Source organism: Geotrypetes seraphini, chromosome 3 (genome assembly GCF_902459505.1).
Source record: "Geotrypetes seraphini chromosome 3, aGeoSer1.1, whole genome shotgun sequence".
In the NCBI taxonomy this organism is placed as follows: Eukaryota; Metazoa; Chordata; class Amphibia; order Gymnophiona; family Dermophiidae; genus Geotrypetes; species Geotrypetes seraphini.
Window position 1 is genome coordinate 43,357,525 of NC_047086.1, and position 27,175 is coordinate 43,384,699.

Sequence of the window (27,175 nt, forward strand, 5' to 3'; positions counted from 1 at the left end):
GCAAAAGGAATGCTTCAGGGGGATAAGGCCATAGTGGAGAGACTGAATGAATTCTTTGCTTCAGTCTTTATTACTGCAAGAAGAAGATGTAAGAGATCTAACTGAACCAGAAATGTTTTCAAGGGTGATGATGCGGAGGAACTGAAAGAAATCTCAGTGAACCTGGAAGACGTACTAAGCCAAATTGACAATTTACCAAGAGTGACAAATCACCTGGACTGGATGGTATACTGGGTACTGAAAGAACTCGCACATGAAATTGCAACCTGCTGTTAGTGATCTGTAACCTGTCACTAAAATTGTCTGTAGTACCTGAAGATTGGGAAGAGGCCAATTGTATTACAATTTTTAAAAAGCATTCCAGGGGAGATATGATTCAATATACAATCTGTTCATTTATTAAAATATTGGATGTGGTTCTTGATAAAAACTTGAAAAACCAGATCAATGCCATGGTCCAAAAAGGGTATTACACACTAAGGAAGCTACATACCATCAAACCGTATTTTGAAATTTATGCATATAGACTGCTGGTCCAGTCATTACTACTGAGCTTTTTGGACTACTGTAATACTGTTTATTTAGTATGATCAAGTGACCCCTTTCTAGTGAGTTGCACTGGCACATATTATTTTTAAATTGGGTTGCATATGTTACAAGGTCATCTTTGGTCAAGCCCCACTCTACCTGACAGATTTTCCATTGCATCCCACAAGAATAGCAGAAAAGCACATGCTCTCTTTATATTTCCCACTGTTAAAGGTTGTAAAAGCATGAAATACTAAGACCATCTGCTTTCTCTTTAAGCAGCTTCTCATGATAAGGTTTTTTGTTCACTGCAACTTATATCTTATTCTTATGAACACTTCAGAAAACAACTGAAGTCCTATCTTTTCTCTAAATATCTGGCCAATTAGTTATTTACTAATCTTTTCCTTGTTAATTAGGTAACTTTGCAAACCGCACTGAACTCATGGTTATGCGGTATAGAAATATGAAGTTATGCTATGTTATGTTACTTATGTGCTCTACTTTCATGTAAAATTGATAAAAAAATTCATTTTCAAGCTCCAGTGCCAAAAAATATGAACAACCCATAATATTATTGATGGTGTGATTTTTTTTACTTTTCTGCACTCACTTTCATATATTCAGATTTTAAGTAATGTTTTTTATACTAAGTGACAAGTTTGTACTTTTTCTAAGTAATAAATTGTGGGTAAGGGTATTTATTACTTTGAAAACAATTTCAAAAAGCAATAACGGCAAGTTTTCATAAGGCCAATGGCATAGCGACATGTGTGGCAAAAAGAGTAATAACATCTCTTCAGTAGTTTTGGGTGGCTCAAGTAAGTCTGCTGGGAGAGACTGGGAATTATGCATACACAAAACATTTTTTCAGCTCAAAATTGTTTGGCAGCGGTGACACTGGTCAACTGAATCAGTAAATAATGAATGACGACACAAAAATCATGGCTGCAGATATAAATCATTCCTGGACAGAACCTTTAAGTTCCAAGCGAACAGACAGCAAGCTTGGCTGAAAAATTACATAAACGAACCCAATCTGACGTATAGTGCATTCCGAAAATCGATCAAAACCGCCCTTTACGCCAAATTCATTGACTAAAACAGTCTCCTTCCTCTCTAGAACTTCCCCCCTGTAACCACCTTTCTTTCTCTTAAGAAGTTCCCTTCCACGTATTAGGTACTCTCTACCCATAGAACTCCAATTAATATGTTAATACTAAAGTATTCAGGTATTCATAACCCATAGAACTCCAAGTAGAGCGTAAGTTTCCCATTTAGTTTATTGTAAAATTTAGACTCATTGTATTGTATTGTATTTAGACTCATTGTATTGTATTGTATTGTATTGTACTGTATTCAGACTCATTGTATTGTATAGTATGCAGAATTATTGTATTGCATTAAGACCTCTTTTAATTCGCTGAATGTCCAGCCTTCTTACCATGTTAACCGCCTAGAAGTCGCCTGACTATGGCGGTATAGAAAAATAAAGTTATTATTATTATTATTATTATTAATTATAGAAAGCATAGGAAAACATTAAAATGAAAAGTACCATCTCTGCGCAGCAATTTGCAAAATCTATTAAAGTGCCAAGCTGTATACTACTTGACGTTATGTCCACTGTTTATCAGGCATTTGACTGTTGGTTCAAAGAGAATAGAGAACGGCAGATAATAACTCTGAAGCGGTGCCAAATGAAAAGCACTTGGATAAATTTTCCCCTAAACATAACATTTCCAAAGTAGTTGCCAGAAAGCCTTTTGAACAATCACATTTTTCACTTCTTGGCAATCGTCAAACTTTACGAAAGGTTAGTTTTTTGTCGTTCTCACTCTAATTGGAGAAGGTTATGTACACAAGACACACCAGCAGGAGTAAATCTATAAAGAACACAATGCGGAGAAATAAAAAGACAATCTGGGATATATTTAAGCACATACCCAGACATTATATAAACACAAAAAGATGGAAAACATGCCCTCTGAATAAAGCTTCTCTTAACTCTCAAAGCTGCTCGCTTCATTTGAAACCTTTTCTGCTGTCACTCTTACAAACATTAAAATAGGAAACAAACTCACTAAAAGGCACTTGTTTCTACACCCAAAAAAATAACAGAGAAGCAAGAAAAAGAAAAGGCTGAAATATGAACAGTGCAAAAGTGTAAATCTCATCAAGGAAAAGAAGAGAAAACTATAAACACATGCATAGATTTTCTTGCCTTTTTCAATGTTATCTTGTAAAAAAAAAAATAATCAAAAAGAGAAAAGATTAACTAATAATTACAAAAAGATCCACAAAGGAGTTAATCAGGAGAGCAATGTGTGAAATTGGTATTAGTCAAAACACTAACCAAAAAAGTAAATTAGGTGAAGGAAAAGATCTCAGAGTTGCCACTCCTAGGATCATAATAATATTATCCAAAGTGGAATAGTGGCGTGGGTATCTTTCATAGATCATAAAAACCTTCACCAATATTAAATAATGGATTGACTAATATTGTGAACACCCCAGAAAGCTCAAGGAGAGTTTACCTTTCTCCCAAATGCTAAGAATCCGAAAGAACTGCACACAACTTGATGCATTCAATAAACAATCAAGGACTCTACAAGAAAGATTTTCTTTACGCGGATATCCATCTCAAGTGTTAAAGCAGGCTAGACGACGTGCCAAATATATAAATAGAGATCTTTTATTACAGACTGGGAAGAAAAATATCTTGGAAGACAACGCTGAGACTTGTGTATTAAGATTTTTTTCAAACAGCAATAAGGTAGCGCAGATCATTAAGAATAACTGGGACATTATGAAGTTACACCCAATCTTTGAAAATAAAAATCTCAGGATTGCTTTTTCTAGAAATATGAATTTAAAAGAAATTTTGTGTCCATTGACTATGAAAACCAACATGACTACTCATAATATTAAAGGTCACTTTAAGTGCCTTTCATGCAACACCTGTGATATCACATTACAAACAAAAATTTTTACAAATCCTCAGGATAAAAAATCATACGTACTCAAACATTTCACCAATTGTAGATCTACGTTTATCGTATATGTTATCATCTGTCCGTGTGATCTGCTGTATGTAGGTATGACCACAAGAGATTTGAAGACAAGGATTTCCGAACATAAGTCAAATCTTAAACGTAATAGGTGTTCTGAGGTCATTGTAGAACACTGTACTGCTTTAAACCATAAATTTGATGATCTCCGCTGCCTAGCTATCGACCACGAACCCCCAATACAACGAGGTGGCGATAGGGTAAAGAGACTCAAACAGAGGGAATTAAGGTGGATATATAACCTTAACAGCATACATCCTTTTGGTTTAAACACAACTGTGGATTGGTCCGTGTTTATATGATTCTGTTGCTTGACATTAATTTTCAATGAATGATATGGAGAATTGTTTTTGTCCAATCAGACGACCGTATCAGGTTTTTCCATTACGCATGCGCTGGCGTCTTATGAGTATAAAGCGCCATTTTCTAGTCTGTAAGAATGTGTAAGAACGTTCTGAATTACCTACACTGAAGTAAGTTGCTGTGTTTATTGTTTAGATAAATTATTGCATTTATGGCAGCTAGTATAATATATTTTTTGTATCTTATTCCTTTTATAGTGTAACCACTAAAACCCTGATGAAGCCGCACGTTAGCGGCGAAACGGGTCCCGTCGGATAAAATAAGATATACAGTGTAACCACCGGCACAGTAATATGTTGCCGTTCTTCTACTTTTGAAAAAGCTAAGTGCCTGTTTTTGGCCTATTTTGTCAGGCTGACTATCATATCAGCTGTTTGATTGTCATTCACCTTTCTCTGCAGTTCCGGTCAGCTATTTTAGCGATCATAGAATTTACATCCTTTTGTTGGCTGCATATACTGCATTTAGCTCTGCTGATATTAGGTTGGGCAGTTAACCAAATATCTATATACAAGTATTTAGCCCTTTTAGCATGAGCCATTCTTTAAACTGTAGAGTCTATTAACAGGTGAATTTTTAGCTATACAATATATATTTTTTTGCACAAGTTGTAGTATACAGCTTTAGCCACTTTTTTCAGGTTGTTCACAGCACTTGACATTTTATCTCAGCTAGTTTCAGCTTTAGCTAATTTTTCAATGCCTGAGTCGCTTTGATTCAATGATTTGCACTAGTCATTTTACTATTATCTTCACTATACTAGTATGTAGAGAGTTTCAACATGTAGAGAGTCTTATTTACATTTCACATGTTCACAATATTAGTCAATCCATTATTTAATATTGGTGAAGGTTTTTATGATCTATGAAAGATACCCACGCCACTATTCCACTTTGGATAATATTATTATGATCCTAGGAGTGGCAACTCTGAGATCTTTTCCTTCACCTAATTTACTATTTTGGTTAGTGTTTTGACTAATACCAATTTCACACATTGCTCTCCTGATTAACTCCTTTGTGGATCTTGTAAAAAAAACCAGAACCTACATGATGGACCTCCCCGATTCCCGCCTGCCCCTGAACCTCCATGCTGGCCTCTTACCCACCACCCAACCCACTTCTCAGCACCAGAAGTGCCTTCATCTCTTACTAGCTAACCTACTAAAGGCAGTTTTAAACTAGAATCATTGTGGCTGAATGATCAAAGCCCCCTGGTAAGTAAATTCCATTAATCCATTTTTCTATCTAGAAGATAATTATTACAGACACTTGGGTTTTACATTTCTCAAAACTGTGAATTTGTGTCTGCAGAGACAACATGCTTCTTCTTTACAGCAAAAATGTTATAAAATATATACAGAGTTGAAAAAAAGATCTTAAACCCATTGTTCCTTTGCAAATCAATGTACACAGAATCAACCCCTTAGCTCTTAAGTGCTAAGTTTATATATCTACACAAGGAGCTAAGTGTAGGGAGGGATGGGTAAGCAGAAAAACTGAAAGTGAAACCTTTTGAGCTGAATATTCCACAAGCCTTGAGATCTTTGTGTGTATAGCCTGAGGTTTATCATATTATTCTCTCCTTGGAAGAGAAAACCTATAATGGCAGCAGACCATAAGAGACCCGGTTTGGGAACATTTTAATGAAGTTCCTCTACCTATGGATAAGGAAGGTATGCATGCAAAATTCAAATATTGCAACAAAGAAATGCAAGGCCTAGTGGCCCAAATGAAACAACATTATGAGAAGTGCTTTGATGAAGATGACAAAAGGAATGTGTTTGAACAGGCAGGATCTTCAGGTTGGTAAATGTTCTGAATTTATCATATTTCTTAAAGACAACCTTGAGGAACTGTCATATTTGAGCAAAAATATGTTTGTTATTATTACTGCATGTTACCATAATTTTGATACAGTTGTTATGAATAAAAAAGTTTAAACAATCAAATATTCCTTTTTTGGGCAGTACTGAGTAGCAGTGAATACAATGAGAAAACCATGATTTAAATCAAGTCTTTCTGACTAGTGATTTAAATCCCCACTTTTGATATTAAAATGGGTGATCATCTGGCATCCAGTGATCACCAGTTAGTAGGCTTAGATATTAAAGCAGGTGTGGAGAGGGTTAATTTAAAAGTAAAGGCTCTAGTCATTAAAAACAAAAAACAAAAACTTAACTGTTGGGGGGGGTCCCTCAAGGAATTGCTATCTAGATCTCTAGAGGGAACATCTGGGATAAGTAGAAAAGAAATGGAAAAACAAACCTATCAGAGGCCAAGGAGGGAAGACATAGAGGAGTTCCTTATCTAATCTAATCCTTAGGTTTGTATACCGCATCATCTCCACGTTCGTAGAGCTCGGCGCGGTTTACAGTAGAAGAAATAGGAAGGAACTACAACAGAGGGTTAGAGGTAGAAGTGTGAAGAAAATTTAGAGGACTTGGGATGCCAAGATATAAGAGTTTCCTTGATTCCTAAGTTGGAGGGAGACTTACATTTTTGAGAAAAGCCAGGTTTTCAGATGTTTGCGGAAAACTTGGAGAGAGCTCAAGTTCCGAAGAGGGGAGATAAGGTTGTTCCAGAGCTCAGTGATTTTGAAGTGGAGGGAGGTCTCTAGCTTTCCTGTGTGGGAAATGCCTTTTAGCTAGAGGAAAGATAGTTTTAATTTGTGGGAGGATCTGGTGGTATTAGGGTTTGAGGAATTCCAAGAAAGAGGGATAAAGGGAGGGAGGATACCGTGTAGGATTTTGAAAGCTAAACAGGCGCATTTATAGTAGACCCTGGCGATTATTGGAAGCCAGTGGAGCTTGGCCAGGAGCGGGGAGACATGGTCAAATTTACTTTTAGCGAAGATGAGCTTGGCCAGGGCATTCTGAATCCGTTGGAGTCTATGGAGGTTTTTCTTAGTTAGGCTTAAGTAGATAGAGTTGCATTAGTCCAATCTGGAAAGGATGATGGATTGGACAAGGAGGGTAAAATGTTTTTGATGGAAGCAGGATCTAACTTTCCTCAGCATGTGGAGGCTGAAAAAGCATTTTTTTACCATCGGTCATGGTTAAACTAGGGCACTTATTCCTTGAAAGGCTGACTTTCTCAAAGAATGGAAGAAATGTTAAATTTTTACACTGACTCCCAAGGCCATCAGATTGATCAGCGAACAGAAAAGCAAAGATGATGGACTGTGATGAAATATGTAGATTGGCCTCCATGAGGTCCACAGCAGTCAAGAACTCATCTAGTCGAAACAAAACAATCACTGTCATACTGAGGAACTTGGCGATAAGGTGACCTAAGAATTTATAAAGGTCAGTGTGAGTGGAGATTTAAGTTTCTTGATAAGTTGAGTACCTGCAGGTAGGCATTTACTCCTTTCACGTCCTGGATCCACTTTCCTTGGGGATCATAAAGTAAATGGAATAACGACGCAGACTGCACTGCCACCTGTTTCACAGCATCAAGCTCCATCAGATGCTTGAGAGTAAGTGCAACAGACCATCACTTTTGCTTCAAGCCACATAGGCATTTGGAACAGGGCAAGTGAAAAAAATATTTCCTCCAATTGATTGAAGTCTACAAAATCCTGAGTGGAGTAGAACGGTTACAAATGGATCAATTTTTCACTCCATCCAAAATTACGAAGAGTAGGAGACACTCAATAAAGTTACAGGGAAATACTTTTAAAACCAATACAAGGAAATATATTTTCACTCAGAGAATAGTTAAGCTCTGGAACCAGTGGGGTGCCGCAGGGCTCGGTACTTGGACCTGTGCTCTTCAACATATTCATAAATGATCTGGAAATGGGTACGACAAGTGAGGTGATTAAATTTGCAGACAATACGAAGCTATACAGAGTAGTGAGGACGCAGGGGGATTGTGAAGATCTGCAACGTGACATAACCACGCTCGAGAAATGGGCAGCGACATGGCAAATGAGGTTCAACGTGGATAAATGTAAGGTAATGCATGTTGGTATCAAAAATCCCACACACAAATACAAGATGTCTGGGGCAGAATTAGGAGAGACCTCCCAGGAAAGAGACCTGGGAGTACTGGTCGACAAGTCAATGAAGCCGTCTGCACAATGCGCAGCGGCAGCGAAAAGGGTGAACAGAATGCTAGGAATGATTAAGAAGGGGATCACAAACAGATCGGAGAGGGTTATCATGCCACTGTACCGGGCTATGGTACGCCCTCACCTGGAATACTGCGTCCAGCACTGGTCGCCATACATGAAGAAGGCCATGGTACTACTCGAAAGGGTCCAGAGAAGAGCGACTAAAATGGTTAAGGGGTTGGGGGAGTTGCCGTACAGTGAGAGATTAGAGAAGCTGGGCCTGTTCTCCCTTGAAAAGAGGAGACTGAGAGGAGACATGATTAAAACATTCAAGATAATGAAGGGAATAGACTTAGTGGATAAAGACAGGTTGTTCACCCTCTCTAAGATAGAGAGAACGAGAGGACACTCTCTGAAGTTAAAAGGGGATAGATTCTGTACGAACATAAGGAAGTTCTTCTTCACCCAGAGAATGGTGGAGAATTGGAATGCTCTCCCGGAGTCTGTTATAAGGGAAAACACGCTCCAGGGATTCAAGACAAGGTTGGACAAGTTCTTGCTGAACCAGAATGAACGCAGGTAGGGTTGGTCTCGGTTAGGGCACAGGTCTTCGACCAGGGGGCTGCCGCATGAGCGGACTGCTGGGCGCAATGGACCACTGGTCTGACCCAGCAGCGGCAATTCTTATGTTCTTATGTAGTAAGAGCGGATAGCATAGCTGGTTTTAAGAAACTTTTGGACAGTTTCCTGGAGGAAAAGTCCATAGTAAGTTATTGAGAAAGACATGGGGGGAAGCCACTGCTTGCCCTGGATCGGTAGCATGGAATGTTGCTACTCCTTGGGTTTTGGCCATGTATTAGGGACCTGGATTGGTCACCGTGAGAACAGGCTACTGAGCTTGATGGACCATTGGTCTGATCCAGTAAGGCTATTCTTATGTTTTAAAAGTATTTCCCTGTAACTTCATGAAGTGTCCCCTAGTCTTTGTAATTTTTGATGGAGTGAAAAATCAGTGCACTTGCACCTGTTCTACTCCACTCAGGATTTTGTAGACTTCAATCATAACTCCCCTCAGCCGTCTCTTTTCCAAACTGAAGAGCCCTAGTGGTGTGGGGTTTTTTGAGGGGGGGGAGGAAGATGATGTTTTAATCACCACCGACCCATTTCATTGCTTAGTTGCTTTTACCTGCCGACATCCATTGTTTTCATCCAGAACCCAACTGACAGTTGCAAAAAATTAGATGCAACGAATCCCTGAAGAAGAATTTGAAACGAGGGTCTCGTCGGATGTGTCACTGACTTCACGTGAGATATTTCCAAAGATAAGCGTATCACTGTTGTTTAAGGACTCAGTTTGGGTCTCATTTAAAAGTTTGTTGTTTGCGGTTGTTCACCCAGAGGGGCAGCACATAATTTTTTTCATTTATATTTATCACAGTTGTGTTTTAAGTTCACAGTCACATTATGTGTCATTAAAGGAGAAATGATGTGAATTTTCAGTGACAGTAAAGCCAAATAATGGCACAGATCTGTCATTCAATCTGTGCTTTGGATTGCAGTGTTATTTACCGATACCTCCTCCCACACAAAATTATTTAAAAGAGATTTATTTTAAAAGTGCAGCTCCCTGGGTTAACTACTTAATAAATGGGCAGTTTTTATAGTCACCCAGAACACACACAGACATTTAGTAAAATCTCAAGGCGCTCTCTTACAGTGAGCACAATACCTCTTTTAATTCACCTCTTATACTACAGAATTGTTAGTACCATACCACATCAACTCTTGTATCCCGCAAATGTCAGCTAAGAATCATTGCGGCTTACATAATATTAAAATTACTACAGAGACATAGGTATTACAAAGAAGATATCATGAAAGGGTCAATGCATTCAGAAAAAAAGGTGAGTTTTCAGTGCTTTCCTGAATTGGAAGTATGTGGGTATTTGTTGAAGGCTGCCCGGGAGGTTGTTCCAGATTTTGAGCCCGTATTGACTGTACAACCAGTGGAGATAGCAGATTGAAACAATGAAGGAAAACCATTTTAAAATCTATCATTTTTCAACACAAATCTGTCCTGGTGAAACCATCTATAATAATAAAACGCTAAGCGCGCATGCGCACTCTCCCCGTGTGTTCCCTGAAATCTGATCTGTCGGGCTGTGGCGGTAGGAGTGCACATGCGCGCCAGACAAGCACTGCACTCCACCTCGTGGCTGCAGAAATGGCCCCACACTCGTGGCTCGCCTTTTAGTTACTTTGTAGTCAGAGTTGGGGTGGTTGAGACTGAGAGCATGGAGGTGGCCACAGAATGTACCCAGGACTAGAGGTCGCCTCGGGAAATCACCTGTCTGCAGTGTCCGCGGGATGCTCTTCCGTACAGGGTCTCGAGCCCCGGATGTGTGCGCAGCTGTGGACGCTGCACTATCCCTGCAGAGCGGACCAGCTGAGATTTACCCACACCATTGCATTTCGGGTGCCGCCAATCGGCAGGAGGGAGAAAGAGCGAAACGTGTTCCTGCGGTGTCTTCTTAAGTGAATTCCAAGTTCATTCATTTCCCCGATACAATTCATTAGCTACCATCAGCTCTTTCTCGCCATCCTCATGCTTTTTTAGGTCCCTCTGTTTCCCTACACTGCCTTCCTTTAGTTTTCTGTCTACCAGAGGTCCATTATTTTCGAGGACTCCCATTTATTTTTAGACAATTTCAATCATTGAAGAAACAACATAAGTTCCTCCAATACATACCATAGAATGTTTGAATTCTGGTCACCTTGAGATTGAGGTGTATTAATAGGGGGAGGCCCCAGTGGGGGGGGGGGGCATGCTAAAGGTTATGTAAGAATGCCAACTAGCTCCAGGTTTACTCATTAGGGTTGATCTGTGTTATTCCACAGCACACATCTAATATAATAAAACCCTAAGCGCGCATGCGCACTCCCACCTGCGTGCTCCCGTTCTCCGTGCGCTGTAGGGAACCGCAGGTAGGAGTACACATGCACGAGAGGAGGAGCTGCGAGAGGTCTGCAGAGGCAGGAGGTGAGGAGAGAGAGACAGATGGATTAGAAGGACAGTGGGGCTACTAGGGGGACCAGGAGAGATGGTAGGGGATAGGGAGAGATAGATTTCAGGGAATGTGGAGGGGGCAGGAGAGAGAGATGGTCTTGGGGAAGGACAGAGGGGGACAGGAAAGGGAAAGATGGCAAAAGAGGTGAAACAGGGTCAGAGAGAGATGGTAGAGGGTGTGAAAGGGGGAAAGAGAGAGATGGAAATGGTAGGACCACTGCTGCTTTGGGGCACTGAGGGAGGAAAGGTTGGTACGTCAGGACTGCTACTACCGCCTCGGGTAAGTAAAGACCCTGTCAGGAGGACCAAAAAGGTACAAAGGAAATGGTGAACGGTGAGGTGGTGGGACTGGGATCAGTGGAAGGCAGGGTCCGGGCTTGATAGAGGTGGGGCATGGGTGGGGTCAGAGTCAGGGTATAGGTGGGGCTATTCTAGCACGAATATAACAGGCTAAAACACTAGTAGGCAATAAAGAGAGAAGAAAGATTTTAAGGGGTGAAGCAAAAGACCTAAGTAAAAGTAATATGATGAAGAAAAAAGGGTCAAATGAAAAAACGGGATGGGGTGAGATTTTTCCCATTCTTCCTAGCTGCATGAAAACTTCCGATTGCTACTGTTCCTTACCTGCGGTGGGGTCTCTGGACAGCGTATTGTCCAAGGCACTGGTTATAGCCTGGAATAAATTCATCTTCTGGGTGGGCCCTGTGTAAAAGTGAAAATAACAAGATTGAAAAAGTGTACTCAAATTTCTAGAGACTTTTTTTTTTTTTTTTTTTTTTTACATTAAGCCTTTGTATGTGTGAGGGAAAGAAGAGATTTTTGCCAGAATGTCTGGCGGGGGGAGGAGGGGGGAAGGGGGGTTGAGACAGATCAGAGATCTGTACCAGAGGGGTTTATGTTTCTGTCCATTTTCTGCCCCTCACTCCCCACCCTCCATTCAGTCCCAGTCCATTCTCTCTCTCTCCTTTAATCTCCACTACCCTCTATTAAGTCCCTTCAGTGACCTCCCAAATAATCACTTTCTGATAAAGTTCACCCCCCACCCCCACAACTCAAGCTCTCTTCTTAGCAGCTGTACCAATTTTGACTTGTAACTTTTCTGCTTCATGTCTGTTTGTTGAAAGGAAAGTTACATGTGCAAACAAAAAAATGTTGCAGAGTAACATATTCATGCAATAGGCATCAGAATGGTGGGAGCCCCAAAATTTCCTTTTCTTCCTCCTCCAGCATTTCTCCCCCCCCCCCCCACACACACACACACACACTCCGGTTTTCAGCATCTTTCATCTTTTTCATGAACAAAAGTGTTAATTTATTATCTGTCTCCCAGGTGACAGAGAGGTAATCAACACTTGTACAGAAGAAAGAAGAAAGATACTGGAAGTCACAGGGGAGGAGGAGGGAGAGGAGAAATGCTGGATGCCATGGGCTACATTCACTAACTTTCCGATCCGTGTGCGATTGGAGGCAGGCCGACCGATTCACCAACCATCTTCATGCAAATGGAGGTGATCGGAGGCATGCCTCCAGCAGACTACACGGATCAGATTGAGTCGGGGGACAGCCCTGACAGTAGTGACAGGAGAAGCAACCTCTTGTCACTGCTATCAGGGCTCTACCAGCATTTTTTTTTTTTTAATAGGCCGCAAAATATCAGGCCTATAAAAAAAAAAAAAAGCCTCCCCCTATGATGAACACCCTCCCGCCCCCTGACCAGCACACCCCAGATCAGCACGGCACACACACACACACACACCCAGTTCAGCCCACCCTGACACCCCTGTACCTAAAATTTGGGAGCAGGAGGGGTGCTCAGTCCCTTCTGCTCCGTAAGCCTCCAGCGATGGGAACAGGAGGAGTTGCAAAGTCCTCCTCCTTCTCCTCCGCCCTGCCCGATGTGAATGTGGGCCTTAGGCCCTGCCCCATTCATCATGTGATGCATAGGAAGGAGCCTAAGGCCCTGATTGGCTCAAGCACATTGAGCTCCTCCCCCTTTTGGAGGGCCCTGAGGCAGCTGAGCTTAAGGAAGTCCCTGATTGGCCAAAGCACTAACCAATCAGGGACTTCCTTAGGCTCAGCCCTAAGGAAGTCCCCGATTGGCTCAGGCCCCTCCCAAGGGGGGGAGGAGCCCGAGGCACCTGAGCCAATCAGGGCCTTAGGCTCCTCCCTGTGCATCATATGATGCAATGGGGTGGGGACTAAAGCCCGCATTCACTTTGGGCAGGGCAGAGGAGAAGGAGGAGGACTTTGCAGTTCCTTCTGTTCCCATCGCTGGAGGCTTACAGAGAAGGAGGGACTGAGCACCCCTCCTGCTCCCAACTTTTAGGTACAGGGGGGTGTCGGGCCGGGGGTGGGCAATTTTTGACTCTCCTGCTCTCTGCCGCCCTTCCCCGCAGTGCAGCCCCGCTTTAAAATCACAGTATCACACTGCCTCCTCTTGAGCAGGCAGTAGTTTTTCAGCCAGCGCGGGGGTTAGCGCGTGATGAAAAGTCGCACGCGTTAAACCCGCTAGTGCGGCTTTGTAAAATGAGCCCTAGGACTGGGAGGTATGCGATGAAACTAATAAGTAGTAGATTTAAAACAAACCAGAGAAAATATTTCTTCACTCAATATGTAATTAAACTCTGGAATTCTTTGCCAGAGAATGTGGTGAAAGCAGCTTAAAAAAGAGTTGCATGATTTCCTAAAACAGAAGTCCATAAACAATTATTAAGATAGACTTGGGGAAATACACTACTTATTCTACTACTGCTACTACTATTAATTATTTCTATAGCGCTACCAGACATACACAGCGCTGCACAGAGTCACAAAGAGTAAGAAAACAGTCCCTGCTCGAAAGAGCTTACAATCTAAACAGGCAAGACAGACAAACAGGATGTCATGGATGCAGTTGAGGGGAACGGTTAATCAGCTGGCTGGGTTGGAGGGCAGAGGAGTAGGGTTAAGGATTGAAGACTATATCAAAAAGGTGGGTTTACAGTCTACTTTTAAACAAGGGAAAGGGCTTGACGGATAAACTCGGGTAATTTATTCCGAGGGTAAGCAGCATAAAATCTGTTTTACTGCTTGGGATCTTGCTAGGTACTTGTGACCTGGTTTGGTCACTGTTGGAAACAGGATACTGGGATTGATAGACCTTCAATCTGTCCCAGTATGTTCTTAACCAGTTAGCACCCTGACATCACTGGCACGCTAACTTGCTCCCACATCCATAAAATGCATTAATTCCAGTTTATTTATTTATTCAATTTTCTTTACTGTTCTCCTAGGGGAGCTCAGAACGGTTTACATGAATTTATTCAGGTCCTCAAGCATTTTTCCGGCGGGCTCACAATCTATCTAATGTACCTGGGGCAATGAGGGGATTAAGTGACTTGCCCAGGGTCATAAGGAGCAGCGTGGGTTTGAACCCACATCCTCAGGGTACAGAGGCTGTAGCTTTAACCATTGCGCCACACCCTGCCCCATTAGGCCCCATTGGAAAAAATGGTGCTGGCATTAATTAATATGCATTAACATGATTACACGATTTACCCCCCTCTTCTACAAAGCCGTGCTAGCGGCTGCCACACGGTAATGGCCCCGAAGCCCACAGAGAATTAAAGGGCTTTGGAGCTGTTGCCACGTGGCTTTGTAGAAGGGGGGGGTTAGTAAACGAGAACCTTAGATTTATAGCCTTACTGAAATCTGCAGCTTTTGCCAATAATAGAATCCGCATGGTGAGGCCCTATTATTAAAGGATCTGTTTTACCTGGGCCTGGTTTTTGACATTAAATGCATGTTGATGTCAATCCAAAATGTTAATGAGCTACATCATATGTACATTTGTGCAGAATAGTTTATTTGAGCAGGTAGTGTAGCTGAGCAGACAAGATAAGCTATTTGGTGTAGGGCACTGAAATGAATAAAGGGGTGGGAATTAGAAAAGGTAGAGAGACGGGTGACAAAATAATAAGGCTAAAGCGGCTAGGACTCTTCAGCTTGGATAGCTGAAGAGAGATATGATAGAGGTCTATAAAATACTGAATGGAGTGGAATTTTTGTGTGTCGTAACATCACCATCATCAATTTCAGCTGCCCCAGGGCTCAGTATTGTCTCCACTTTTGGTTAACATTGTTATAGAGGAGGGGGTTGTTTAACATTATATAGAGGGGGTTGTTAAAAAATGATCAGCACTGGCTTTCATATATGCTAGGTATGCCACTGGATTTAATGACCCTATTCTAATTTTACTGTTGACTTAAGTGTTGTGTCCCCCCCCCCCCACTATAAAGAATTAAATTAAAGTTGTATTAACATCAAGCAGCTTTCAAATTACATTTTAAGCAAATAAAAATAAAATATTTTTAATACATTGCTAATTATTACCTGCATCTTTACCTAAACTGTTTTGCCCTAGCTCTCACTTTAACTCTCACTCAGGATTTTAGCCACTCTGATACAAGATCACAACATCAAAGCTTTCATTTATGCTGATATTTTATTGATCTTTACGGTCTTTACAGAAGAAGATGTAAGAGATCTACCTGAACCGGAAATGGTTTTCTAGGGTGATGATGCGGAGGAACTGAAAGAAATCTCGGTGAATCTGGAAGATGTACTAAGTCAAATCGACAAGTTAAAAAGTGATAAATCGCCAGGACCAGATGGTATGCATCCCAGGGTATTAAAAGAACTCAAAAATGAAATTGCTGACCTGCTGTTAGTGATCTGTAACCTGTTGCTAAAGTCACCTGTAGTACCTGAAGATTGGAGGGTGGCCAATGTTACGCCAATTTTTAAAAAGGGCTCCAGGGGAGATCCGGGAAATTACTGACCAGTAAGCCTCACATCTGTCTCCTTCCCCTCCCATATGCCCGGACATCTCTCCCTCTCCCTCCATGGTCTAGTATTTCCTTTCCTTCCCCCCCCTCCCATAGTCTTGGCATCTCTCTTTCCTCTCCTCTCCCTTCCCTGGTTTTCCTTCCCCCGCCCCCCCCCCTCCCCCGGCAGATTCACTATAGGCTAAGGAGGAAGATTGGTCAGCGACAGAGGGAAGCGTACGACTTGATGTTCTTGCTTGCTTTGTGCCTTCCTCGCTGCCTGGTCCTGCCCTCGCGGAAACAGAAAGTAGGCAGGACCCGGCAGCGAGGAAGGCCCAAAGCAAGAAAGAACACCAAGTCCGGGGAGTCTCTGGACATAGTGTACTTGGATTTTACTAAAGCTTTTGACAGTGTCCCACACCGCAGGCTTCTAAACAAGATGAAATCAATGGGGTTAGGTGAGACGCTAACTACATGGGTCAATGATTGGTTGAGTGGTAGACTTCAGAGGGTGGTGGTCAATGGCACCTTCTCCGAAACATCGGAAGTGACCAGCGGAGTGCCGCAGGGTTCAGTCCTGGGTCCACTGCTTTTTAACATATTCATAAGGGACTTGACACGAGGACTTCAAGGTAAAGTAACATTATTCGCCGATGACGCCAAAATATGCAATACAGTAAGGGAAAGTAATTTGCAGGATTGTATGACGCAGGACCTGCTTGCGTTGGAAAGCTGGTCCTCGACATGGCAGCTGGGCTTCAACGCAAAGAAATGTAAGGTCATGCACCTCGGTAGCAGAAATCCGTGCAAAACTTACACCTTAAATGGAGAAACATTAGCTAGGACGACAGTAGAACAAGACTTGGGAGTGATCATCAGTGCAGACATGAAGGCTGCAAAACAGGTAGAGAAAGCATCATCCAAGGCAAGACAAATGATGGGATGTATCAATAGAAGTTTCGTCAGCAGGAAACCTGAGGTCATAATGCCACTGTACAGAACCATGGTGAGACCTCATCTGGAGTTCTGTGGGCAGTTCTGGAGGCCACATTACCGCAAAGATGTGCTTAGAGTCGAGTCGGTTCAGCGGATGCCACTAGGAATATCTCGGGGCTCAAGGGCCTCTCGTACGAAGAGAGACTGAACAAATTGCAGCTCTACACTCTGGAGGAACGCAGGGAGAGAGGGGACATGATTGAGACGTTTAAATACATCACAGGTCGTGTCGAGGTGGAAGATGACATCTTCCTACTCAAGGGACCCTCGGCCACGAGACGGCATCCGCTCAAACTCAGAGGAGGGAAATTTAAGGGTGACACCAGGAAGTATTTCTTCACGGAAAGAGTGGTGGGTCACTGGAACAAGCTTCCAGAGCAGGTGGCCAAGGCCACCAGCGTGCTTGACTTTAAGAATAAATGGGTCATTTACGTGGGATCCCTACAGAGGCCTAGTAAGGCACTCAGACTTGATGGGGTGGGTCAGTAGAGTGGGCAGACTTGGTGGGCTGTAGCCCTTTTCTGCCGTCATCTTTCTATGTTTCTATGTTTCTGTTTCTATGTTTCTAAGTTGTAAGCTTCTCTCCCTGCCCTATCTCCCGCCTTAGCCTGTAGCAAATCTATTTCTCGGACCTGCTTTATTCCTCTCAGGCACCTTCTCCCTCCTTTTCAGTACGCCAGCAGCAATTACTTAAGCATGCAGCTGCTAGCTTCCGCCTCTCCTCTTTCCGATTGGTTCTCCTGCACAAAGCAAAACCAATTGCAGAAACACATCAGCCTGTCTTGCAGGATCAGCAGCAGAACGAAAGCGAACACGACATCGGGGTTCTCCCTGTTTCGCACACTCAGTCTTAATGAGCCTGCAGCCCCTGCCTCCAACTGCGACCATAAAAACCGACCAGCAGTACGAAAATTTTTTTTTTTAAAAGCTGAAAACCCGCTTGCTGGCGCTTAAAATAAAAAAAATGTAGGCTGAGGTGAATTCACGACCAAGATGACAGCTGGGTGCTCACCTAAATTAGCTGGGCGGAGCGCCCAGCTAAAAGGCACTAGGGAGAACATTGCATCATGTTTGGAAAGATCAAAGGAACCAGGCGAAGAAGGCAACCTGTAATTAGATGGCTGGACATGTTGAAAACAACCATGGGGATGACGCTGAAGGACCTTTCCAGACTAGCACAAAGCCAATTTCTTTTTAGATCCACAATTCATCAAGTAACTAGGTCCTAACCACAACATTGGCTCAGATACATACAATCTATCAGTTCTGTTCTACATTTTCAAGCAATACATTCTCTTCTCCATGCCTTTGTGATTTCAAGGATTGACTATTGCAACTCCCTTTACTGTGGTAATACTGTTTCCTTACTGCATTGGTTACAGGCATTACAAAATTCTGCAGCTTGACTCCTATGTAAGGCAAAGCTCTATGATCACATTTCTCTTTTGTTGATCCGGTTACAGTAGTTACCAATAAAATTTAGTTGTCATTTCAAGATCTTATGCCTGACATTTAAGGCCCTACATATACAGTAGGTGTACCAGTTTATCTTGCCTCCATCACTATTCCTAACACTCTCTCCTGTTCTCTACTGTCTATGGACTCACACAAATTGGTTTATCCCAGACTTGCTCATTATGAGTCAACCCGCCCTGCCGCTTATTTCTTTTTGGCACCCTACATTTGGAATGGCCTCCCTCTATATTTAAATTCTAAACTTTCATATACAAAATTTAAATCCCTGCTAAAAGACTATTTTTTGAGCAGGCTTTTGATATCCCTACTTCTTGAACAATAGTGGTAATAGGGGTGGCCAGAGGTTGCGGGGAACCCAGCAGATGCAGTACATTGAATTCTCTTGTATTAAAGGTTTTATTTTAGTTGGGGGTTTTTCCTGTCTTATATTATGATGGCTTTCCTTTTCTTATAATTTTATCTATAAGCCGCTTTGACATCTTTCTATAGAAGGATATCAAATATTTTAATAAACAGATATAAATTGCTTATTTACTCATTCCAAAAATATCAGGACTAGGGGCATGTAATTAAACTCTAGAATTCATTAACAGAAAATGTGGTGAAAGCAGTTAGCTTAGCACGGTTTTTTAAATGTTTGGATAATTTCCTAAAAGAAAAGTTCATAAGCCATTTTAAGATGAATTTGGGAAAATCCACTGCTTTTATCTAGGAGAAGCTGCATATAATCTGTTTTACTCTTTTAGGATTTTGCCAGGTTCTTGTGACCTGGATTAGCCACTGTTGGATACAGGATACTGGGCTTGATGGACCTTCAGTTGGTCTCAGTATGGCAATGTTTGTATGCCTTTATTGGCCACCATGTTCTATATTTCTCTGTTTTGTTAATATTAATTACAACAGATATAGGGCATCGGCAAACTAATATGCCTGCCAATGTACCTATTTCAGTATCCCCTTCCTTGTGTACATATAAGCAAATGAGACCTTAAGGCAGGGGTGCCCAAAAGGTCAAGCCTATCCCGGGCTCTGCGATACTCACGTTGCCTTTGCATTCTCCCTGCTTCCCCAATGCCGCAAAAGCCAGGCCCACTCCGAGCCCACAAGCCTCCACCCCCCCCCCCCCGACGTCAATTCTGATATCAGAGAGGAAGTTCCCGGCCAGCCAATCGCTACCTGGCTGGCCAGGAACTTCCGCTTCAACATCAGAATTGACGACGAGGGGGGAAGGGAAGGCTTGTGGGCCTGGCTTTTGCGGCATCGGGGAAGCAGGGAGAAATCGGCAGCAGTGGCTTGGGGGGCAGGGAGAGAGAAAGAAAGGCAAAGAAAGGGGGCAGGGAGAGAGAAAGAAAGAAAGAGGAGGGGGTAGGGAGAGAGGAAAAAAAAGTTGGACTCATGGAGACAGAGAGAGATGTTGGTTGGGGAATGGAATGAGGTCTGGAGGATAGGAAGCATGGAGGAGGAAGAAAGAAATATTGGATGCACAGTCAAAAGGAAGTGCAACCAGAGACTCATGAAATCACCAGACAACAAAGGTAGGAAAAATGATTTTATTTTCAATTTAGTGATCAAAATGTGTCTGTTTTGAGAATTTATATCTGCTGTCTATATTTTACACTATGGCCCCCTTTTACTAAATTGCAATAGTGTTTTTTTAGGCAGGGAGCCTATAAGCGTCAGGAGCAGCGCGTGGCATTCAGAGAAGCTCCCTGTGCTAAAAACCTCTATCGCGGTTTAGTAAAAAGTTAGGGGGTATATTTGTCTATTTTTGTATAGTTGTTACTGTGGTGACATTGCATATTTTAAAGTCATCTGTCTTGACCTTTTTGAACCCCCCCCAAAAAAAAATATAAATTATAATTAACATTTTCATTGGGGTTGAGAGGGTGGGAATGATGAGATTGTATTGGGTTTCTATTTACCAAAAGTGAGCTTGTTTTCTGCATTCCGAAACTTGGAGGCGAGGAGGATGGCAGTTTGAGTGCAGAGCTCCTCTCCCTGGACAATCTGCCTGCTTTTAAATATCAGCAGCAGTGGGAGATCAATTGCTTTTACACCTAAGCAGCAACGGGACCAACCCACCAAAAACCCACAGTCCCGGTACTGCAAAAATATGAGCTCCACCCTCCCTGCAGTTCGCTAGGAAAATCAACTACTTTTACACCTAAGCAGCAGCAGGACCAGCCACCACTACCAAGAGCCCTTTGCCCCGATCCAGCCAGGCATGTGAGCTCCTCCCTCTGCAGTCCATTGGAGAGATCAATCTACCTGCTTTTAAATATCAGCAACAGTGGGAAATCAACTGCTTTTACACCTCAGCAGCAGCGGAACTATCCGCAACTATCAAGAGCACACAGACCCGATCCAACCAAGAGTGTGAGCTCCACCTCCCCCTGCAGTCCACTAGGAAGATCAACTGTTTTTTACACCTAAGCAGCAACAGGATCAGCCACCACTACCGAGAGCCCTTTGCCCTGATCCAGCCAAACAAGTAAGCTCTTCCCCCAGCATTCCGTTGGAAAAATCAATATGCTTGCTTTTAAATATTATCAGAAGTAGGAGATCAACTGCTTTTACACCTAAGCAGCAACGAGACCAGCCACAACCACCGAGAGCACACAGACCCGATCCTACCAAGAGTGTGAACTCTTCCCCCCATGCAATCCGCTAAGAAGATCGACTGTCGGCTCCGGGCGGCTTTCCCGCAGAGGAGAGAATCCTGCATTCACCGTGGGCCTCATCTGGGGCAGCCTCCTTGGAGCGGCTGGGGCACGGGCAGTGTGTCTGGGAGGGAATGCATGGATGGGAGAACATCGCAGGGGAGGAGACATAGGCATCCTGGGACTGTCTGCCAAGTCTCTTCCCTGAAGAAGCCCTTTCTGGAAACGTCAATCGCTCCTCCTAAACTTACTTGCTCCACTTCATCACTGACGCTGAAACCGTGGATTGAAGACAAAGTTTTATTTTATTTTTCTTTCCAGCTTATGATTTATCTTTAATCTTATCTATTGTTTTGCCTTTTGTCTTTGTTTTGTTCTATTTCTATCATTTAAATTTCTTCAGAATTCTACTGTTCAACGGCTCCCCCTTCTGCTTCTATTCCTTTCTCTCCTCTCTTCTACCTTCCAAAGTATTTAGATCAATGCTGTCTTGTTAAAATGTTTATTTTATTTTTATTTTTCCTCTAACTCTACTTTTCACTTCTCTATTACCCTCCAGGTACTTTAGTTAGATTGTGAACCTTCGGGACAGTAAGGGAATTTTCCAAGTACCTTTCTTATTTCTAATCTTAATGTATATTTTCTGTAAACCGCTTAGAATCTAACGGATGTAGCGGTATATAAGAAATAAATTACATTACATTACATTTTGCTGTACTTCTGTTTTCCAGTTTTGTTGAGCTCAATAAAATATATTTGACATAATTAACATTTTATCTGCGTACAGTGTGCTTTGTGGTTTGTTTGTTTTTATTTTATTGTTGGTAGATCATTTTGACTTGGTCCTTTTAAAAGTAGTTCACAAGCCAAAAAAGTGTGGGTACCCCTGCCCTAAGATGTATTAGAATACAGACTCACATTATTTGCCCCTTAATACAGTTAAAGGAGACTAATGCAGGTTGTGGTGCCATAATGTAGCATCAGATTACCCTAGAATACATAGTAAATGAGAATAAAAACATGAAAATGCATGTAAAGTAGCTCATTTCTATGTACATATCAAAATGTAGTTTTTTAGGAACATCATGTGCATACCACAAGCCATGTTATAGCAGGTAAAATAACCTCAGCAAATGTTGGGATTATTTTACAGGCCATATATTAAATGGGCTGACAAAACTCACAGGGACGGGGAAATTGAGTTCCTGCAAGGGTGGGAAAAAAATTTGTCCCCATGTCATTCTCTAATTCCAAAATCACAATGAAATCCTTAACATACAATTAACCCACCTAATTTAAAATGATAATAATGATACTAGTGCTCAGTCAATTAACCACATCTACACCGGCAACGGTGTCTTATGATGGTGCTATGTCCAACATTATTGCACCCACCTGCCTCCTGATGTCTTATAATATACAGTGATTTTCCAAAAAATTGTTTATAAATAAGTATCACCCTTATCTTATTCTTCAGAAGGTACTCCGTCAGGTGGGTAAAGGACTTGTAGATAATAAATTATCTTTCCCGCCGTTGCCGGAAAATCCCTATGTGAAAAATCCAGTGTTCCAAAATCAATATCCAGAAAAATCAGTGTCCAGAAAAATAAAAACCCAAACCAAAAATAACTACTGCAAAAATATATATCCAATGAAGTCTTTAAAATTGTTCATTAGAATTGTCCTTCCAGCTGGGGGATAGGGATTGTCCGGCAACGGTGAGAAAGATAACTTAATATCTACAAGTCCCTTACCCACCTCACAAAGTACCTTCTGAAGAATAAGATAAGTGTGATACTTATTTATAAACAATTTTTTAGAGGATGAGATGTACAGCGTCAGCATCTACGAGACAGACTTGGTTTTTCTTATTGCATAGATCTTTTTGGACCCCGGTTAGGTTGCAAAGGTTGGATAATTCTAAATCTAATAGATGCTGGCATTGTCATCTTGATATAGGGACGTTAGAGCATTTGCTTTATTTTTGTCCTTTGATATTAAAATTCTGGAAATCTATTTGGGGGTCAAATTATTACGATATTGGAAATTCCTTTATCACTATCATATGATATAGTATTATTTGGAACAATATTATTAACCAAGAAACCTATAAATGCAAATCAGAATAAATTGCTCCTCATCATGACAGGAGTGGCCATGCAGATGATACTGAAAAATTGGGATAACTTGAATTATAGTTTTTGGTGGGAGTCCTTATGTCAAATTTATAAGTTTAAAAACATTTATTCTATACAGAGGGGACATCATAGTAAATTTAAGGAAATTTGGGGCCCATTAACAAATTACTGCAAGTTATGATATATTAATATTTTTTCCCTTTGTTTTGTGAAAGTGTAATACACATCCAGGAGGGGAGGGAGGTTGGGAGGTGGGGTTTAATAACTGTATATTATTTGATTGGAACAGAGTGCAGTAAGCTATATTATTTGTTTGTTCTTCTGTTTGCACTATGTATTTGATGTAAAAATGAATAAAGAATTTAAAAAAAAAAAAAAGAATTGTCCTTCCAGCTGGGGGATAGGGATTTTCCAGCAACGGTGGGAAAGATAACTTATTATCTACAAGTCTCTTACCCACCTCACAAAGTACCTGCTGAAGAATAAGATAAGTGTGATATTTATAAACAATTTTTTTGAAAATCACTGTTATAAGACATTAGGAGGCAGGTGGGTGCAATGATGTTGGACATAACACCATCATAAGACATCGTTGCCGGTGTAGATGTGGTTAATTGACCGAGCACTAGTATCATTATTATCATTTTAAATTAGATGGGTTAATTGTATGTTAGTTAAGGATTTCACTGTAATTTTCATTAAAGCAGGGAAATCCTGATTATTTTGTTATCTCCCAGTCTGTTATAATTTGTGATTCTCTAATTCCAGCCGATCGCAATAAGGAAGGTGGGAGCAGTAACTGGGATACAGAAACATTTCCTAGGAGTACCATCCTCAGCTCCAAATTTAATAAGGTGTATTAAAAAATATATATTGGGGGTGCACAACTGGCAACTATAGCAGAAATCCCAGACTCAGTTTTCCTTTTGAACTGGGTAACTTGGCTGCTCTCCAGCTCTACCCATTAAGTTGCTCCATTCAAAGCATGTGCTTGCATAGGCCCCATGCTCACTTACAAACTATTACAGTGCTCCCCCGAGATTCACGGGAGTTCTGTTCCAGGAACCCCCGTGAATCTCGAAAAAATGCGAATACGGATTTTCATGGGGGAGCCTGAAGAGGGCAGCGGGAGAAGGCAGCAGGAGAGCAGCCGGAGCGCCGCAAGTGCAGGAAATCACTCGCGGTTCGCTCTGACCGCCTCTTCCTGCACGAAGTCGGGCCTTATCCAATCAGAAGCTGCGTGTCAAAGCAGCTCCTGATTGGATAAGGCCCGACTTCGTGCAGGAAGAGGCGGTCGGAGCGAACCGCAAGTGATTTCCTGCTCTCGCGGCGCTCCAGCTGCTCTCTCCTGCCTCTCCCGCTGCCCTCTCCTTGTTGGCGGTTCGCGGTCCAAAAATACCGCAAATGACTGGGATCATGAACCGTCGACCGCGAACAACCGGTGGAACACTGAACTGTTATCATACCCACAGTCAAGACTGCACTTTTTCCTGTTACTTCTAGAGAGGTGAAATAATGGTGGAGGAGGGGCCCACAAACAGTGGCGTAAGAAGGATGAGAGGCACCTGGGGCACCTCCTTCTCTGCCCTCCCCCACCTCCATACGCTCCTTCCCTGCCCCTTCCTGCCGCGTGCACACCACTTCTCTTCCCCCATACCTCAGTATCGTTCTTGGCGTGAGCAGTAACCCCCAAGCTGCTGTCATGCCAGCATCAGCTCTTCTAATGTCACTTCCTAGGCACAGGTCCAGGAAGTGACATCAGAGGAAGAGCCGATGCTGGCGCAACAGCAGCTTGGGAGTTGCTGCTTGCGCCACGAATGTTACAGAGGTACGGGGGAAGGGAAAAAGGCACGCACACACGGGAGTGGGGCCAGGGAAGGAGCAGGGGGGGTGGAGAGTAGGACTGAAGACTGTGCCCTCACCAAGACAGTGCCTGGGGCAGACCACCCCCTCTTACTACATACACCACTGCCAACAAATATATGTTTGCCTAGGGCTATAGTTAACAGATGTCCCCAATTTTCAGGGATTGTCCCTGATTACAGACCCCTGTCCCTGATGATTCCTTGTCTGGCAACCATCTATCCCCAATCTTAGCAATGAGGGACAGAGTTGCTTTAGTGTGCATATCCCCGCCTGCCTCTTCTCTTGCCACCTCCCATAACTGGCGTCAGCCCCTCTCCTTCTAATTCCTGGTTCGTTCCCTCCAGTAGCAGCACAGAAATACAGTGCTGTAATTCAGAGGCTCTCCCCTACTATGCTGTGCAACTTAGCTGGGTCCCACCCCTTCTGATGTGCAATAGGAGCAGGACCCAGCTGAGATGCACTGCACAGCCTGGTTGAGAAGTCTCTACATGGCACAATACTTCCATACTGTCACTAGAGGGAAGAAGCCAGGAGCTAGAAAGAGATTTGAAGAGGTGGGCCTTGAGGAAGTAGGAATGCAAAAGGTACTTCAGGAATTGGGGGGAGGGGGAGAGGAAGGAGGGTTATCCAGCTGGTGGGGGCTCAGTCTGGTCTGGTCACTGGACCATCACTGATATTTATTTGGGCTGAGGGGGATCGGGTCAAAATGGGACTGGACCACCAGGGGATTTAACCAGAGTTTATTTGGGGGATTTTTTTTTGGGGGGGGAGGGGGGTTGTGCTTTGCTTTCCTGTCTGTGCTGGCAGAAAAGTAAAAGCAGGGGGCACTACTGACAGCTCAAAGCTGTCTTTATAGTTTGATGGGATTTGTGTGGCCCATTATTCTGTGCATTGCACAGAATCTGCTAGTGCCATCGTTTTTTTTTAAAATCCGAACAAGCTCATTAGCATGAGACATTTGGTCACTGCTTCCAGGCACAGCAAAGCAGTAGCCTAAAAGCCTTTGTGCACTGGCAACAGAATCAATGTTTCTACCAGTCTAAATGAAACGTTCCCAGCATGGGAGGCTTTGTGCATCCGACCCAAACCGAGAAGCAGGGTTCAGATCCCAATGCTGCTCCTTAGGAAAGTCACTTATACTGTAGCTTCTAAGTCCTCCGCTGAGAAAGGGAGCTGGCGCGACTTCTTCCCCTCTGCCCGTCCGCTTTCCATCCCCCTGCCGCCTCTCCTCACCGTACTCGCTGGGCTCCGGGTCCGGGTAGAAAGTGAAGTGGGACACCGCCCGCCTCGGTGGCTCCGGGCCAAGTCGCAGCCTTTCCCGCAGCAGGACCCCCGCCGCTCTCCGGCGCAGCAGGACCCGGGACGACGCCGACGCCATTGTTGTTGCTGAAAGGTGACAGCAGCACGTTGTCGGACTGGAGGCGGTTGTCGGACTGGAGGCGGAACCCGCAGGAAGCCTCGCGATTGGACGGCGACGCCTTCTTTGAACGAGAGGCGGCAACCAAAGAGCGACCAATCCGGGAGGCGCTAGGAGGCAGTGCGCGACGGCAGAGATTGGCAATTGTGCGTGTTACACCGGGTGCGATTCCGTTTTGCGGCCGGGGGGGGGGGGGGGAGAGGTACTTTGCGACGTATTATGACGTAAACAGATTCCTGCCGCTTGGATTTCGAATTCTGAGGTCATTGTTGACGCGACGTGACATCACTCGGCTGCTCACATTGGAATCTGGCTCTTAAGAAGATCTTACCTAGTGCTAATCAACTTTGGGCTCTAGGCACCGTAGTACTCCGAATAAAAGATGCCTGTTGGATTGCCATCCCTCCCCCCTCTCTGAGCCCAGACATGATTGCTTCTAATCACATGACCAGGTATTTAAAAGTTCTTTGCTGCCTCTGATATTTCTTTCTTGTATGAATATAAGCAGATTTTTTTTTAACCCATACTGTTACCTTCTTATATAACTGCCTTCACTTGAGACCCCACAGCCCATTCCAGCCTCAGCACTGATTCATAAGTCTAGCCCTAGGACAATACTCCCATATCTAGAATATATCTTATGGCTGGAGATTAATGCGTGGCTACATGGATGGTGTCGTCGAGAGCGCTTTGGCTTCCTGGCCCTTGGGATGATTTTCCAAGAGCTG

The 27,175-nt window shown here is 43.0% G+C and overlaps 1 protein-coding gene across 2 annotated transcripts in view; it reads right to left on the reverse strand.

Annotated features, from left to right (window-relative positions):
* The window catches only part of BCKDHB (branched chain keto acid dehydrogenase E1 subunit beta), a 414,901-nt gene extending 388,380 nt beyond the window's left edge, over positions 1–26,521 (reverse strand). Inside the window, exons 1-2 of one of the 2 annotated variants that reach the window (XM_033939509.1) lie at positions 26,264–26,517; positions 11,713–11,790 (exon numbers count right to left, since the gene is read on the reverse strand). In XM_033939509.1, coding sequence (XP_033795400.1) covers positions 11,713–11,790; positions 26,264–26,408 — 223 coding nt within the window. In that variant the 5' untranslated portion in view covers positions 26,409–26,517. Of the gene's footprint in view, positions 1–11,712; positions 11,791–26,263 lie in introns of both variants that reach the window. The other variant, XM_033939510.1, reaches the window with a different exon arrangement.
* Between the last annotated feature and the right edge of the window lie 654 nt (positions 26,522–27,175).